Here is a 16,783-nt window from a genome sequence, read left to right as displayed (position 1 = left end):
AAGAAAGCGGCCACTGCAGGTTCTATCGTAATAGGAGAAGCAAGTCTGTCAAGTGCTGGAATCATAGCACTGGAATACAGTAGCAGAGAAAGGAAGACGTGACTCGGCGCAGCTATTATATTTTCAAACTCTGATGGAGATGGATTCCATCTGCAGTGTTGAGAATAACAATATAAGCTTAAGCTTGTGAAGCATGAAGATTGCAGATTTGCATAAAGAGGTGTCGACCCAGAACACAAATGAAAGAGGAACCTAAATATTGTGAAGTTCATATAGATACTCATCTTGAATTACACCTCTGGAGTGACTTGGACTTTTTTTTTTTAAATAAATTCACAAAATGGAAAGGGAAAAACTGTGCTTGCTGTTGCTTCTGACTACAATACGGGGTAAGAGTTTTATTTCACTCACCTGTTTTGGATCTTCTCTGACCATTACATGTGTCATCCAGCAGCTGGTTCTGGTTCATTTACATTCACTGGCTCACAGCTGACAGCCACAGAGGGATCCTGCGTTCCAATACAGGGGAGATTCACAGGACATCTCAGTAGAAATGCCTACTGGGCTTGGTTGGAGGATCCAGTGTGGGTCGGTGCAGGAACTGTTGTTTACAGTACAGACCCCGAAAAACGCCCCATCAGTCCACAGTATAGCAACAGAGTGACTTACCAAAGAGCAGAGAAACAGCTCACCATTTCGATCTGCAACCTGAACAAAAATGATGGTGGAAGCTATTCTTTTGGATATTTCCCATCAAGAGGGGAGAAATGGAGCTCAGAGCCTGTTCTTCTGTCAGTCCAACCTGTTACTTCAAATATAATAATAATGATTTTAAAAAAATGTCCTCAATGTACACATATAATTAAGAGAATGTGATTCATATAGTCAGAAATGTTTCATTTTTACGGAATAAAAGTTTCATTTTGCAGCGAACCCATGCCTCATCAGGTTTGAGGAACCGGCTCCTGTTACAGAGTCCAGCTCAGTGACTCTCCGCTGCTCCACCTCGTCCTCGTGCCCCTCCCGTCCTCAAATTCAACCTCTCGACCAACGAGGAATCTCAGTGCAACCTCAGGGTGATGGACACAGCAGGACAGCAACTAGCAACTTCATAGCCAGCTGGCAGGACAATGGGAGGCAGTTCTCCTGTCAGACTCGAGGCAACACCGACCCAAACTTGATCCGCAGTGTCACTCTAACTGTCGAATGTAAGTCAAGGTCCCTTTCCGTGTCGATAACGATGCAAAACTTTATTCGTGAAAGTGTTTCTGTTCCTCAGACCGGCCCAAGAACACGAGAGTTCAAGTCCCCTCTGGTCTAAACGGGAGAGTGAGCGCTGGAAAAGAGCTCAGATTAACGTGTGTCACTGAGGCCTCTCCTGCAGCTCATAGCTTCTCCTGGCTCCATGGCTCCTCCAGACGAACTCCACTCTCCAGCGGAAACACAATGACCATTAAAAACGTTCAGAGATCTGATGAAGGTTGTTACGTGTGCAGCGCCACCAACAGCATCGGCACAGATTATAGTGCACCGCAGTGCTTCCAAGTACAGTGTGAGTGACTCACTCTCAGTGCTGCATTGACTTGCCTCAGAGTCTAGCTTCTTGGCCATGTTGTTTATAGTTACTGAACCGAGGAAAGTGCTTTATTTCCCCTGCTCCTGTCTGACCTCACTTCAGCAAGTCTCTCATTTATATATTTCCAGGTAATATGTTAAAATGTAGCATTTCTTCCATGTTTTCTTTCATATCTGTCGTCTTTTTTTTGCTCTCAACAGTGCAGTGTTTTCACTTATTTTCCCTCCCTAATACGACCAAACAAATATGTCCATTTTCATTGAATTTGTCTTCCTTCAATAAGTCATGCAATATTGATGACTTTTACTTGACTTTTTTCCCAGTTCCTTTAAACTATGTGTCACAGTGAGCTTCTTCTTGTCCAGCTATTACTTTAACTTTTTCCTCATTTTTCAGACACATTAAAACACGCTGTAAACCAAAGAAAGAAAGAGGAAAAGAGGAAATTGTCCAAACTACTCTGCTTCCTCTCCACAGATGCTCCATCATACCTCAAACTGTCCATGTCCACTCAGGTCACAGAAGGTCAGACCTTCACTATCAGATGCACTGTGGACAGTTTTCCACCCTCAACTCTCACCTTGATCAGAGAGATTCAGTCGAGTTCAGTGAATGTGTTCTCCAACTCCAACGAGAATGGGGTCCACAACAATGACCTCGTCTACACCACTAAAGCTGCTGTGCACCACGCAGGGAGCTACAAGTGCAACGCCTCAAACTCTGAAGGAAGCAGGACAAGTCAGCGGAGAGAATTGGTGGTCAAATGTGAGTAGTTTTGCTTTGCAACAAAACATTTTACTGACTGTCCTCATTAGTTTCGAAGTAAAGCATCAGTAGAAAATGGTGCTTTATTGCACTTATTTGACCATATCTTTTAACCCTGAAAATATGCTGCAGGTTATTTAATTGTCCAATAGTTCCTGCCCTCTGTGGCTTTTATTGTCTGGTTTAGTCAGGATCTAAGTTTAAATGTCAATAGAACATTTCTGCATAGAGATCTGTCATGTTGAACCAGTTGAAATGCATTTTACTCAAGAATTCTTTGAAATCTGAGAGGGCAAAGGCCTGTGATTAAAACTCCAGCCAGACTCACAACACTTCTGGCCAGAAATATCCAGGAGTTGAGTTCTCACCTAAACCTTGCTCAGGGGCCCCACAGACTGTCACATTGTTGGTGTCAAGAAAAGTCATCAGGATTATTCATTTCATTTTTGATTTTGTTTGATCTCAAAAACGCTTGATTTTATTATTGTTTTTAAAATTCCACTCTTTGAAGCATATGTCATGAAAACTATGCAAACGTGTTAATTAAAGGGTTTATTCACATTAAACAAACCACAAAACAAATGTAATGTTAAAAAAAAAGAATGGTAACAAGACAAGAACATCAGAATAATCTCCACACTGAGATCGAGTGGCAGGAACTGTCTCCATGTCGTGTTGGGAAAGGTTAGCTTGGTGGCTAATGCTACGAAGAGACTCAATGAAAGTTGCCCAAACACCAACAAACAGTCTGATCGACTAGTGGAATAAAGGTGCTGAGTTTCAGTGTCAGACACTGTGAGAGCTCACGCCTGCGACACCGCGACATCTGGTCAGGGAGGAAAGGTGCATCCGAGTCGCCGACGAATCCGTGTTCAACTGAGAAACATGGAGACGACTGACCATCGAGATCAGTCAGAAACGTTCCACTATTATTACTCAGGATCGTATAATCACCCAGACTCATGTCTCTCTACTTTTGTCCCTTTTGTTCGAGATAAAGACCTCGTGACATTTTCTTTGCACAAACTATTTCTTGTATCTATCCAGTCATCTCATTTATGACGATGAGCCAATAAGAGAACAGACTCAGGTCACTTTTCTCCTCAGACGACAGCAAGGCCATAACAGGCCAACTCACTTGCACGCAACAATGCATGCAAGTGCAAAGCACGCAGGTTTTTATACCTGCACTGCCAGCAACTCCATTGGTGCTGGAACATCAGACCTGCTTCAGATTCAGGTTGAATGTGAGTCCACTGTGAAAACATGACAAAACATTCAAACAAGCTGAAAGTGTTTCTCTTCCTCAGACCGACCCAGGAACACAAGAGTTCAAGTCCCCTCTGGTCTAAATGGAAGAGTCAGCGCTGGAAAAGAGCTCAGATTAACGTGTGCCACTGAGGCCTCTCCTGCAGCTCATTACTTCTCCTGGTTCCATGGCCCCTCCAGACACACTCCACTCTCCAAGTACCAGTCCAAATACTGGGGCAGCACCATGACCATTGAGACAGTGCAGAGATCTGATGAAGGTTGTTACAAGTGCTGCGCCACCAACAGCATCGGCAGAGATTATAGTGCACCACAGTGCTTCCAAGTACAGTGTGAGTGACACACCCTCAGTGCTGCATTGACTCACCTCTGCCTCAGTTCATATCAGACTTCCTTCCTCAGGGAACATTTTTCAGTGCACCAACTCCAGGTGCACAACATTAGATGATGTCATCACCAAAACATTGTGCTGGTAGATGGAACAATTGAAGTTTAACAAACTTTCATTGTTTTTCAGCTTTTCGTTTCACTGTAATGTCCATTTCCTCTGTGATTTGCCCTTCAGAGCACCATTCCTGGCCACCAACAGCAGTCCAAGGTTTCCAGAGTAAATGAGTTCCCTACTGTAGAACCACAAGTCTCTACCAGATTTCTGAGCTGCTCACACCAAGTTAGGCAGAGTCCAGTGACCTAGGAGTCCAGTTTCCAGCCATTTCATGAGAACTCAGGGACACTGCAGTTAGGGATTTGTCAATGACACATTCAAAAAGCTGCAGTCAGAATCAATACAGGAGGAAATTCACCAAACTACTCTGCTTCCTCTCCACAGATGCTCCATCAAACCTCAAACTGTCCATGTACACTGAGGTCACAGAAGGTCAGACCTTCATCATCAACTGCACTGTGGACAGTTTTCCACCCTCAAATCTCACCTTGATCAGAGAGATTCAGTCGAGTTCAGTGAATGTGTTCTCCAACTCCAACAAGAATGGGGTCCACAACAATGAACTCGTCTACACCACTAAAGCTGCTGTGCACCACGCAGGGAGCTACAAGTGCATCGCCTCAAACTCTGAAGGAAGCAGGACAAGTGAGCGGAGAAAATTGGTGGTTAAATGTGAGTAGTTTTACTTTGCAACAAAGCATTTTAATGACTTACTCATATGTTCGTTTAACTTGGAATTTCACTTTAATAGACGTATAGATAAAATTTGACAGGAAAATACACTGTTTATTGATAAAGAGTCATGTCATAAATATTTTTAAAAGAACTATGCCACACTCCTCAGATGCTCCAAAAGAAACGAAGGTCCTGAAGGCTGAAGAGCTGCAGTTGCCAGACAAGAGGAGCTCAGTGATGCTGACATGCAGCTCCAGCAGCTACCCACCAATCCACCGATACTCCTGGTACAGGAAGTCGACGGATGACAGAGGAGATGACAAAGTGTCCGATCAGCAGAACCACAGTGTGACCTCTGACAAGCCTGGGATCTACTACTGCTCTGCCCTGAATCAGTTAGGTGAAAGAAGATCCGATCCAGTGGAGCTGTTTGTAGAAGGTGAAGTGAAGAGAACATACAAAGAAACGTGAGTTTATCATTTTGAACTGATTCTGTCTCAATACAGGAGCCTCTCTCAAAGTCCTGAAGTATGTCTTCATTTCTGCTTCACTTCTGCTCATTCCATTGGCGGCTGGTCTCATCTTCATCAAGTAAATATTAAAGAGAAACATTTTTACATACCCTGTTTTAATGTGCTGTTTAAACAGTCATACTTTCCAACCACAGGTGCAAGAGGAGGCTCAAACACAGAGCTGTAAGTTCAACTGCCTTTATGTCAGGTTAACTGCGCTAATCTTTGCCCACTGACTGATATGAAAACTGGCCTCATGAGAAGTTGTAGATCACTACAGGCCTACAGGATGCATGTAAGAAGAACGATGGTCTCTACAGGGACCATTTGAATAAAAAGAGAGCCGGATGTGAATTGTAAAAAATTGAACCAATATATATCATGAAAAGATAAACAAGTACTATTACAGTCTAAAAACAGACGGCAACGAGAGTCACATCCAGGAGACCTGGAAAGATATTCAACAGAGCAGAAACCAAAAAAGAGGAGATAAAGACTACCATTTTTTATGATTAAGAAAATCAGGACATCAAGGAGGAAGTGTTTTCTCTGAACATTGGACCTGTGCTCGCTCAGCCAGTACAGGCACGGAAGAACCGGCGAGTGGAAAACAGGAGTGGGAGCAGTCGGCACCTCAGATCCATGTTCATGAGCGGCGCAGTCAGGAACATTATGGCTGTGGTATCATGCTTTTGAGAATGAGTGCAGTAAACATGAGCGTCGTAGAACCACCTGGAGGCTTCATGTGTGGAACTCGAAATTAAAAACGTAACGGCTTTTACTGTGGAGGAGAGACTTCAGAGATCACAAGTAACTACAATGAACAGAAACAGGAAATAGTTGTGTATATATAGATAACAGGGATGTCAAATCTGAGAGTTTACTTTACTCTTTTGTGCTCATGACTTTGCAGAACCCAAGTGCTGAAAGACCACTGGAGGTGCAAGCTGTGCCCCCAGAGGAAGCATCTGTGGTCTATACCAATGTGCATTATACCAAAAGGTCAGCATTACTGGACCTTTTCATCTCCGAATTTAGGATTCAATTTTGTTTTGTTTTCTAGCAGCAAGCCAGGACAAGATGTTGTGTACGCGGCTAATAAACCAAGCGGTGAAGAGGGAGAGGAGGAGGTGAACTATTCCCATGTGGAGTTCAAACACAACAGAGTGAAGCACAAGATCGGGAAATCAAGTCGCTGTGAGGATGAAAACACTGAATACTCCACGATTAAATTCTGAGAACAAAAACAAGGAATTGTTGGTTTAAATCCAATGTGAAGTGATGCACCGTTCGGCTGGTATATAACAGATGCTGCATACTTTTATATGCTATGAAAACTGTATTTTAATAACAAGCAAAACAGAATCAGATTGTACATAAGCTTCATCTGCACATCATGCCTGTTTTATGAAAGTGAATTAACCATGCTGCCACTGTTCTCTGGAAAATCTTCTCCTCTGATATAAATAAATCCCACACAATGGTCGTTCTTTACATGTGTTTAATACCAGCAGAAAACACTGTGACGCTAGTCTTTAATCTCAGTCTCCTCTGTTCACGCCCATAATCTCTCACAGTACTTATTTAAGGACAATATTTCTTATCTATCAACTTCTGTGAGGCGTGTGTTTTCACAGAGGCCTGGAGGGCCTGGAAAGGAGTCATGTCTTCCGCCTTCATAATATCAGAACTTAAGACGCCTCTTTTTTGAGCCACAGACTCCCACTTGCACTGGTCACTGCAACATGGTACTGACTAGTGATGAGCCGAGGTTTCATGACACAGTGTCCTGATTTTCAGAGGCCACCAGATGGCACTGTTTGCTGTAAAATGTTTGGACTTGAACGACGAATTTAATGAAACCTCACATCATTTCTACACCAAGAGCGACATGCAGTGGCCTCTGAAAATTAGGAACAACCCTGGAACAATGTTTCATGATACCTCATCTACCCTTCACTAGTACTGATAACTGCTAAAGGTTTCAAGTATGAGTAGGAAGGAGAGGCAGGTAATGTGGAGATCGTTCGGCCGGAGGAATCTCACTCGTCTCTGCCATGAATATGCAGGTTGTCTTTCCCTTCCTTTATCTGTTATGAGGCCCCTTGAGTTTGTCTCCTTTTTTGGGGTCGCTCTTGTTTGTCTTTATTTCCATTTACTGGTGAATCTGTTAGGAAAACCTGCCACCCTCTGGTCCTCAGAAGCTCTGTCCTTGACTCCTTAACATCCTCGTCTCCTCTACATGGCCACTGCTCCTATCACGATTCTCTCCCTCTCTATCACCTCATCGACATTGTCCTGGAACGCCTTGAAGCTTGAAGGTCATGGTCCTGTTCGGCTCCCACTTCATTTCTTCTAGTAGTCTTCTAGATCTTGAATCCATCTCCATTGTTCCATGCTTTAGTTCCTTTCGACTTGGTTTCCAGCTGTCTTCTCAACATCATACCAGATAACTCTCCTCTCTCCTCAGTCGTGGTGGTAGTGTCCCAGGCTGACATTTATTTATGTGTCAAGATGTTAGTTTTTTATAAGCACTAAACAAAATATCTTTATGATATGTAAGATTATTATTATTATTATTATTATTATTATTATTATTATTATTATTATTATTATTATTATTATTATTATTATTAATAATAATAATAATAATAATAATAATAATAATAATAATATTACAACAATTATTGTTGTTGTTGTTGTTGTTGTTATATGGGTGTGTTAGTGTGGATGGAGGAAGAGGCAGATAAATATAGCAGAAACTGCAGCGTCACAAAATAGAGGTCGACTGAGAGAATGATCTGACTTCTAGCTCCCTCCTGTTTACAATTTCAACATTCAGAACATCCTGTATTAAACAAAGTGCAATTCAATCTTGGCTATCGTCCAACCTAGTTATCATCAAACAAAATGAAGTTGTTTTGTTTTTAGTCGGGTATTAAATGCAAACAGTCAACGTTCATACGGAATATTGTGTTCTTCCTTTACTCCCTCTGGCTCCTAAGTGGCTCCCCCTCTTTTGTTCTGTCCGTTGCCAGCAGCCAAACGAAAATTCACATTTACACAAAACATTTCAAGAGATAATAATTACTAATTTTAATTTTTTTTATTTTTATTTTTTTTTATAAATGAATCTTCTCATGTAGTTGGCCCTTATTTTAAGCGAAATTATCTATTAGTTTCGAAATTATTATTAGTTTCATTAGAATTCCGTAAAATGTAACCACTTTATTCCAATCTCAATATTAACACAGTCTCAGCTCATTTTAAATGTATTTGTATGTATCTATATCCAATATTCTTAAATTGCAAGGCTTAACTTCGATGTATAAATATCTATTTCAAAATGTCACCTGTTGTTCTCAGGCCTTGCCACAAGATGGCGTCCAATCGCAGAAGCAAGAAATCACATAAAGAAGTGAACGAAAAAATAATAGCTCTGAAATGTCAAGGTTCGAAATTAAAGTAGTCAGAAGCAGTCAGAAGAAAGCGGCCACTGCAGGTTCTATCGTAATAAGAGAAGCAAGTCTGTCAAGTGCTGGAATCATAGCACTGGAATACAGTAGCAGAGAAAGGAAGACGTGACTCGGCGCATCTATTATATTTTCAAACTCTGATGGAGATGGATTCCATCTGCAGTGTTGAGAATAACAATATAAGCTTAAGCTTGTGAAGCATGAAGATTGCAGATTTGCATAAAGAGGTGTCGACCCAGAACACAAATGAAAGAGGAACCTAAATATTGTGAAGTTCATATAGATACTCATCTTGAATTACACCTCTGGAGTGACTTGGACTTTTTTTTTTTAAATAAATTCACAAAATGGAAAGGGAAAAACTGTGCTTGCTGTTGCTTCTGACTACAATACGGGGTAAGAGTTTTATTTCACTCACCTGTTTTGGATCTTCTCTGACCATTACATGTGTCATCCAGCAGCTGGTTCTGGTTCATTTACATTCACGAGGCCAAAGCTGACAGCCACAGAGGGATCCTGTGTTCCAATACAGGGGAGCATCGCAGGAACTACTGACATGATGAATGCCTACTGGGCTTGGTTGAAGGATCCAGTGTGGGTCGAGGGAGATAAGGACTTCTCTACTGTTTGATGGTCGTGTTATTGAATCTTCAAAAATAAGATAAAGACTAAACATGTCTGTAATAATAATAATAATTGAAAAGGTATTCGATAACATCAGAGTGATTTACTTTTTCAGCAGTGTTTCATATTTACATACTCGAAGTTTCATTTTGCAGCGAACCCATGCCTCATCAGGTTTGAGGAACCGGCTCCTGTTACAGAGTCCAGCTCAGTGACTCTCCACTGCTCCACCTTGTCCTCGTGCCCCTCCCGTCCTCAAATTCAACCTCTCGACCAACGAGGAATCTCAGTGCAACCTCAGGGTGATGAACACAGCAGGACAGCAACTAGCAACTTCACAGCCAGCTGGCAGGACAATGGGAGGCAGTTCTCCTGTCAGACTCGAGGCAACACCGACCCAAACTTGATCCGCAACATCACTCTAACTGTCGAATGTAAGTCAAGGTCCCTTTCAGTGTCAACAAAAATGCAAAACATAATGATTATATTTTCTGTTCAGATGGACCCAGGAACGTGGAGGTGAGGGTCACTAATCCTAACAGAAGGGAAGGTGTTGCTGCGGAGGACACAGTGACCCTGACATGTTCAGCGAGTGGGAATCCTGCACCCACCTACCACTGGTTTCGACCAGGTCAGGCAGGGAGCGAAGGACAAGATCTCATCATCCCATCCATCACAGTCTCACAGAGTGGACGATACAGATGTGAAGCCAGAAATAAGCACGGACATGAAGATTCCAGTCTTGATTTGGATGTTCAGTGTGAGACAATCCTTTCTATTTGTTGCTTTATCCTCATTATAGTTTGTTTCAAATGCAATGACCTCCACAGAGTTCAGTCAGAAGCAGGACGTCAATCATGGATTTCAGTGGCGGCTTAGTTGGCATCTGCTTTCTCTCTAATTTTCACCAGGAGTTTTCTGTCAGACATATCAGTTTAAAACAGCACTGTACAACACTGCTGTGATGCAAAAGGCCTGGTACTAAACCCAGACTTGACACAAACCAGGTCCATTTCTGATTCCAATTCCAAGATCCTTTGTGATGATTTTTCATTACTTTAGCTCCCTTTTTCTCAGTGATTTTTCTTCAAATAGAATTTTTTATGGGCAGCCAATAAGAGAGCAGCATTTACCAGACATTTTAACTCCTCCATAAACCTTTTGTTTCCTCCCTGCTCTTCTCAGATCTTAAGAAGGCTGATTCATTTATTCTCTTGACTTAAACTAACTCTCATATTTAACTTTCAACTTTATTCCCAGTCTCACCAGAAGTTGAGATCACAGCATCTGCCACATCGATCCGGCAAGGACAGAAGATGGATTTAAGATGTACAGTGAAGAGAAGCAGCCCAGACGCCACAAGCTTTCAGTGGCAGAAGGATCAGCGAGATGTGTCTTCAGCTCAGACTTACACAGTAACATCCATCCAGCCTGAGCACGCAGGTTTTTATACCTGCACTGCCTGGAACTCCATTGGTGCTGGAACATCAGACCCACTTCAGATTCAGGTTGAATGTGAGTCCACAATGAAAACATGACAAAACATTCAAACAAGCTGAAAGTGTTTCTCTTCCTCAGACCGACCCAAGAACACAAGAATTCAAGTCCCCTCTGGTCTAAACGGGAGAGTCAGCGCTGGAAAAGAGCTCAGATTAACTTGTGTCACTGAGGCCTCTCCTGCAGCTCATAGCTTCTCCTGGCTCCATGGCTCCTCCAGACACACTCCACTCTCCCACTACTGGCATATAGACAGCAGAAACACAATGACCATTAAAAACGTTCAGAGATCTGATGAAGGTTGTTACATGTGCAGCGCCACCAACAGCATCGGCACAGATTATAGTGCACCACAGTGCTTCCAAGTACAGTGTGAGTGACTCACTCTCAGTGCTGCTTTGACTCACCTCAGAGTCTAGCTTCTTGGCCATGTTGTTTATAGTTACTGAACCGAGGAAAGTGCTTTATTTCCCCTGCTCCTGTCTGACCTCACTTCAGCAAGTCTCTCATTTATATATTTCCAGGTAATATGTTAAAATGTAGCATTTGTTCCATGTTTTCTTTCATATCTGTCGTCTTTTTTTTGCTCTCAACAGTGCAGTGTTTTCACTTATTTTCCCTCCATAATACGATCAAACAAATTTGTCAATTTTCATTGAATTTGTCTTCCTTCAATAAGTCATGCAAAATAGATAGCATGACTTTTACTTGACTTTTATTCCCAGTTCCTTAAAACTATGTGTCACAGTGAGCTTCTTCTTCTCCAGCTGTTACTTTAACTTTTTCCTCATTTTTCAGACACATTAAAACACGCTGTAAACCACAGAAAGAAAGAGGAAAAGAGGAAATTGTCCAAACTACTCTGCTTCCTCTCCACAGATGCTCCATCAAACCTCAAACTGTCCATGTACACTCAGGTCACAGAAGGTCAGACCTTCACTATCAGATGCACTGTGGACAGTTTTCCACCCTCAACTCTCACCTTGATCAGAGAGATTCAGTCGAGTTCAGTGAATGTGTTCTCCAACTCCAACAAGAATGGGGTCCACAACAATGACCTCGTCTACACCACTAAAGCTGCTGTGCACCACGCAGGGAGCTACAAGTGCATCGCCTCAAACTCTGAAGGAAGCAGGACAAGTCAGCGGAGAGAATTGGTGGTCAAATGTGAGTAGTTTTGCTTTGCAACAAAACATTTTACTGACTGTCCTCATTAGTTTCAAAGTAAAGCATCAGTAGAAAATGGTGCTTTATTGCACTTATTTGACCATATCTTTTAACCCTGAAAATATGCTGCAGGTTATTTAATTGTCCAATAGTTCCTGCCCTCTGTGGCTTTTATTGTCTGGTTTAGTCAGGATCTAAGTTTAAATGTCAATAGAACATTTCTGCATAGAGATCTGTCATGTTGAACCAGTTGAAATGCATTTTACTCAAGAATTCTTTGAAATCTGAGAGGGCAAAGGCCTGTGATTAAAACTCCAGCCAGACTCACAACACTTCTGACCAGAAATATCCAGGAGTTGAGTTCTCACCTAAACCTTGCTCAGGGGCCCCACAGACTGTCACATTGTTGGTGTCAAGAAAAGTCATCAGGATTATTCATTTCATTTTTGATTTTGTTTGATCTCAAAAACGCTTGATTTTATTATTGTTTTTAAAATTCCACTCTTTGAAGCATATGTCATGAAAACTATGCAAACGTGTTAATTAAAGGGTTTATTCACATTAAACAAACCACAAAAAAAAAAAAGAATGGTAACAAGACAAGAACATCAGAATAATCTCCACACTGAGATCGAGTGGCAGGAACTGTCTCCATGTCGTGTTGGGAAAGGTTAGCTTGGTGGCTAATGCTACGAAGAGACTCAATGAAAGTTGCCCAAACACCAACAAACAGTCTGATCGACTAGTGGAATAAAGGTGCTGAGTTTCAGTGTCAGACACTGTGAGAGCTCACGCCTGCGACACCGCGACATCTGATCAGGGAGGAAAGGTGCATCCGAGTCGCCGACGAATCCGTGTTCAACTGAGAAACATGGAGACGACTGACCATCGAGATCAGTCAGAAATGTTCCACTATTATTACTCAGGATCGTATAATCACCCAGACTCATGTCTCTCTACTTTTGTCCCTTTTGTTCGAGATAAAGACCTCGTGACATTTTCTTTGCACAAACTATTTCTTGTATCTATCCAATCATCTCATTTATGACTCCGATGAGCCAATAAGAGAACAGACTCAGGTCACTTTTCTCCTCAGATGACAGCAAGGCCATAACAGGCCAACTCACTTATTCTCTCTATTTATCCAGACCTTCATGCTGAACTTCAATGATGCGTTTTCATCACTTGAAGAGGAAATGTTTTGATATTAATACTTCTGTGGCCAACTTTATTCCCAGTCTCCCCAGAAGTTGAGATCACAGCATCTGCCACATCAATCCAGCGAGGACAGAGGATGGATTTAAGATGTACAGTGAAGAGAAGCAACCCAGACGCCACAAGCTTTCATTGGAAAAAGGGCCGGCAATATGTATCGATGAGTCAGACTTACACAGTAAGATCCATCCAGCCTGAGCACGCAGGTTCTTATACCTGCACTGCCAGGAACTCCATTGGTGCTGGAACATCAGACCTGCTTCAGATTCAGGTTGAATGTGAGTCCACTGTGAAAACATGACAAAACATTCAAACAAGCTGAAAGTGTTTCTCTTCCTCAGACGGACCCAGGAACACAAGAGTTCAAGTCCCCTCTGGTCTAAACGGGAGAGTCAGCGCTGGAAAAGAGCTCAGATTAACGTGTGTCACTCAGGCCTCTCCTGCAGCTCATAGCTTCTCCTGGCTCCATGGCTCCTCCAGACACACTCCACTCTCCAAGTACCAGTCCAAATACTGGGGCAGCACCATGACCATTGAGACAGTGCAGAGATCTGATGAAGGTTGTTACAAGTGCTGCGCCACCAACAGCATCGGCAGAGATTATAGTGCACCACAGTGCTTCCAAGTACAGTGTGAGTGACACACCCTCAGTGCTGCATTGACTCACCTCTGCCTCAGTTCATATCAGACTTCCTTCCTCAGGGAACATTTTTCAGTGCACCAACTCCAGGTGCACAACATTAGATGATGTCATCACCAAAACATTGTGCTGGTAGATGGAACAATTGAAGTTTAACAAACTTTCATTGTTTTTCAGCTTTTCGTTTCACTGTAATGTCCATTTCCTCTGTGATTTGCCCTTCAGAGCACCATTCCTGGCCACCAACAGCAGTCCAAGGTTTCCAGAGTAAATGAGTTCCCTACTGTAGAACCACAAGTCTCTACCAGATTTCTGAGCTGCTCACACCAAGTTAGGCAGAGTCCAGTGACCTAGGAGTCCAGTTTCCAGCCATTTCATGAGAACTCAGGGACACTGCAGTTAGGGATTTGTCAATGACACATTCAAAAAGCTGCAGTCAGAATCAATACAGGAGGAAATTCTCCAAACTACTCTGCTTCCTCTCCACAGATGCTCCAACCGACATCATATTGTCCATGTACACTCAGGTCACAGAAGGTCAGACCTTCATCATCAACTGCACTGTGGACAGTTTTCCACCCTCAACTCTCACCTTGATCAGAGAGACTGGGTCGAGTTCAGTGAATGTCCACAACAATGTCCTCGTCTACACCACTAAAGCTGCTGTGCACCACGCAGGGAGCTACAAGTGCATCGCCTCAAACTCTGAAGGAAGCAGGACAAGTGAGCGGGGACAATTAGTGGTTCAATGTGAGTAGTTTTGCTTTGCAACAAAGCATTTTAATGACTTACTCATATGTTCGTTTCAGGAACATGTCACTGCACAGTAATTTCTGCCCTTGTGTTTTGCTGCAGACAGCCCCAAGAATGTGGCAGTTATCATTGATCCTCGTGAGACTGTGAAGGAAAACACGTCAGTGACTTTCCGATGCAGCGCTCAGTCTCACCCTCCAGTGACCTCGGTGACCTGGACAAAGATGGCCGACGGACAAGAGGAAGTGTTGATGCGAGGTCAGAGTTTCACTCTGCGGTCAGTCGCTCCCAGTGACAGTGGATGGTACCGCTGCAACGTGAGGAATGAGGTTGGATCTGGAGAATCACCGCCCGTCCATGTTATGATCCTGTGTGAGTAGTAGCCTGCTGTTCAAGGACGTACACTGAAAACATGGTATGGAAATTACACAATGTTCTCCTGAGTGATTGGAATTTCACTTTAATAGACGTATAGATAAAATTTGACAGGAAAATACACTGTTTATTGATAAAGAGTCATGTCATAAATATTTAAAAAAGAACTATGCCACACTCCTCAGATGCTCCAAAAGAAACGAAGGTCCTGAAGGCTGAAGAGCTGCAGTTGCCAGACAAGAGGAGCTCAGTGATGCTGACATGCAGCTCCAGCAGCTACCCACCAATCCACCGATACTCCTGGTACAGGAAGTCGACGGATGACAGAGGAGATGACAAAGTGTCCGATCAGCAGAACCACAGTGTGACCTCTGACAAGCCTGGGATCTACTACTGCTCTGCCCTGAATCAGTTAGGTGAAAGAAGATCCGATCCAGTGGAGCTGTTTGTAGAAGGTGCGTGAAGAGAACATACAAAGAAACGTGAGTTTATCATTTTGAACTGATTATGTCTCAATACAGGAGCCTCTCACAAAGTCCTGAAGTATGTCTTCATTTCTGCTTCACTTCTGCTCATTCCATTGGCGGCTGGTCTCATCTTCATCAAGTAAATATTAAAGGAGAAACATTTTTATATACTCTGTTTTAATGTGCTGTTTAAACAGTCATACTTTCCAACCACAGGTGCAAGAGGAGGCTCAAACACAGAGCTGTAAGTTCAACTGCCTTTATGTCAAGTTAACTGCGCTAATCTTTGCCCACTGACTAATATGAAAACTGGCCTCATGAGAAGTTGTAGATCACTACAGGCCTACAGGATGCATGTAAGAAGAACGATGGTCTCTACAGGGACCGTTTGAAAAAAAAAATAGCTGGAGAGACATATATGAATTGTAAAAAAATGAACCAATTAATGGATATAATGAAAAGATAAACAAGTAGCATTACTGTCTAAAAACAGAGGGGAACGAGAGTCACATCCAGGAGACCTGGAAAGATATTCAACAGAGCAGAAACCGATAAGGCTACTGTTTTTTATGATTAAGAAAATCAGGACATCATGGAGGAAGTGTTTTCTCTGAACATTGGACCTGTGCTCGGTCAGCCAGTACAGGCACGGAAGAACCGGCGAGTGGAAAACAGGAGTGGGAGCAGTCGGCACCTCAGATCCATGTTCATGAGCGGCGCAGTCAGGAACATTATGGCTGTGGTATCAAGCTTTTGAGAATGAGTGCAGTCGACATGAGCGTCGTAGAACCACCTGTAGGCTTCATGTGTGGAACTCAAAGTGAAAAACATGACGGCTTTTACTGTGGAGGAGAGACTTCAGAGATCACAAGTAACTGCAATGAACAGAAACAGGAAATAGTTTTGTATATATAGATAACAGGGATGTCAAATCTGAGAGTTTACTTTACTCTTTTGTGCTCATGACTTTGCAGAACCCAAGCGCTGAAAGACCACTGGAGGTGCAAGCTGTGCCCCCAGAGGAAGCATCTGTGGTCTATGCCAATGTGCATTATGCCAAAGGGTCAGCATTACTGGACGCTTTCATCTCCGAATTTAGGATTCAATTTTGTTTTGTTTTCTAGCAGCAAGCCAGGACAAGATGTTGTGTACGCGGTCGTGTCCAAACCACATCGCTTTAATAAACCAAGCGGTGAAGAGGGAGAGGAAGAGGTGAACTATTCCCATGTGGAGTTCAAACACAACAGAGTGAAGCACAAGATCGGGAAATCAAGTCGCTGTGAGGATGAAAACACTGAATACTCCACGATTAAATTCTGAGAACAAA

At 42.7% G+C, this 16,783-nt stretch overlaps 2 protein-coding genes across 3 annotated transcripts; both read left to right on the top strand.

Annotated features, from left to right (window-relative positions):
- Positions 1 to 246: 246 nt before the first annotated feature.
- LOC128746814 (B-cell receptor CD22-like) lies at positions 247 to 16,783 on the top strand. 2 transcript variants are annotated; one of them, XM_053844152.1, is made up of 15 exons: positions 247 to 389; positions 930 to 1,208; positions 9,842 to 10,102; positions 10,603 to 10,857; positions 10,921 to 11,211; positions 11,719 to 12,006; positions 13,245 to 13,499; positions 13,563 to 13,853; positions 14,351 to 14,611; positions 14,717 to 14,986; positions 15,175 to 15,444; positions 15,511 to 15,595; positions 15,673 to 15,700; positions 16,431 to 16,519; positions 16,584 to 16,783. In XM_053844152.1, the coding sequence occupies exons 1-15, from the start codon at positions 341 to 343 to the stop codon at positions 16,774 to 16,776; spliced, it is 3,165 nt and encodes a 1,054-aa protein (XP_053700127.1). In that variant the 5' UTR covers positions 247 to 340; the 3' UTR covers positions 16,777 to 16,783. The 2 variants fall into 2 exon arrangements, with proteins under 2 accessions (XP_053700127.1, XP_053700126.1); XM_053844151.1 differs by having other exon boundaries at positions 16,581 to 16,783.
- Positions 4,877 to 6,696, top strand: LOC128746817 (uncharacterized). Its single transcript, XM_053844158.1, has 5 exons — positions 4,877 to 5,169; positions 5,237 to 5,321; positions 5,398 to 5,425; positions 6,156 to 6,244; positions 6,306 to 6,696. Exons 1-5 carry the CDS (start codon positions 4,884 to 4,886, stop codon positions 6,478 to 6,480), a joined length of 663 nt encoding a protein of 220 aa, XP_053700133.1. The 5' UTR covers positions 4,877 to 4,883; the 3' UTR covers positions 6,481 to 6,696.

This window comes from Synchiropus splendidus, chromosome 15, assembly GCF_027744825.2.
Source record: "Synchiropus splendidus isolate RoL2022-P1 chromosome 15, RoL_Sspl_1.0, whole genome shotgun sequence".
In the NCBI taxonomy this organism is placed as follows: domain Eukaryota; kingdom Metazoa; phylum Chordata; class Actinopteri; order Syngnathiformes; family Callionymidae; genus Synchiropus; species Synchiropus splendidus.
This window is presented reverse-complemented; position numbering and strand designations above follow the sequence as displayed.

Coding starts and splice junctions, on each gene's coding strand:
- LOC128746814 (XM_053844151.1), top strand. CDS start 341: ATGGAAAGGGAAAAACTGTGCTTGCTGTTGCTTCTGACTACAATACGG. Junction 1,209..9,841: donor TGTCACTCTAACTGTCGAAT/GTAAGTCAAGGT, acceptor TTTTCTGTTCAG/ATGGACCCAGGAACGTGGAG. Junction 15,445..15,510: donor AGTGGAGCTGTTTGTAGAAG/GTGCGTGAAGAG, acceptor GTCTCAATACAG/GAGCCTCTCACAAAGTCCTG.
- LOC128746817 (XM_053844158.1), top strand. CDS start 4,884: ATGCCACACTCCTCAGATGCTCCAAAAGAAACGAAGGTCCTGAAGGCT. Junction 5,322..5,397: donor GCTGGTCTCATCTTCATCAA/GTAAATATTAAA, acceptor TTCCAACCACAG/GTGCAAGAGGAGGCTCAAAC. Junction 6,245..6,305: donor AATGTGCATTATACCAAAAG/GTCAGCATTACT, acceptor TTTGTTTTCTAG/CAGCAAGCCAGGACAAGATG.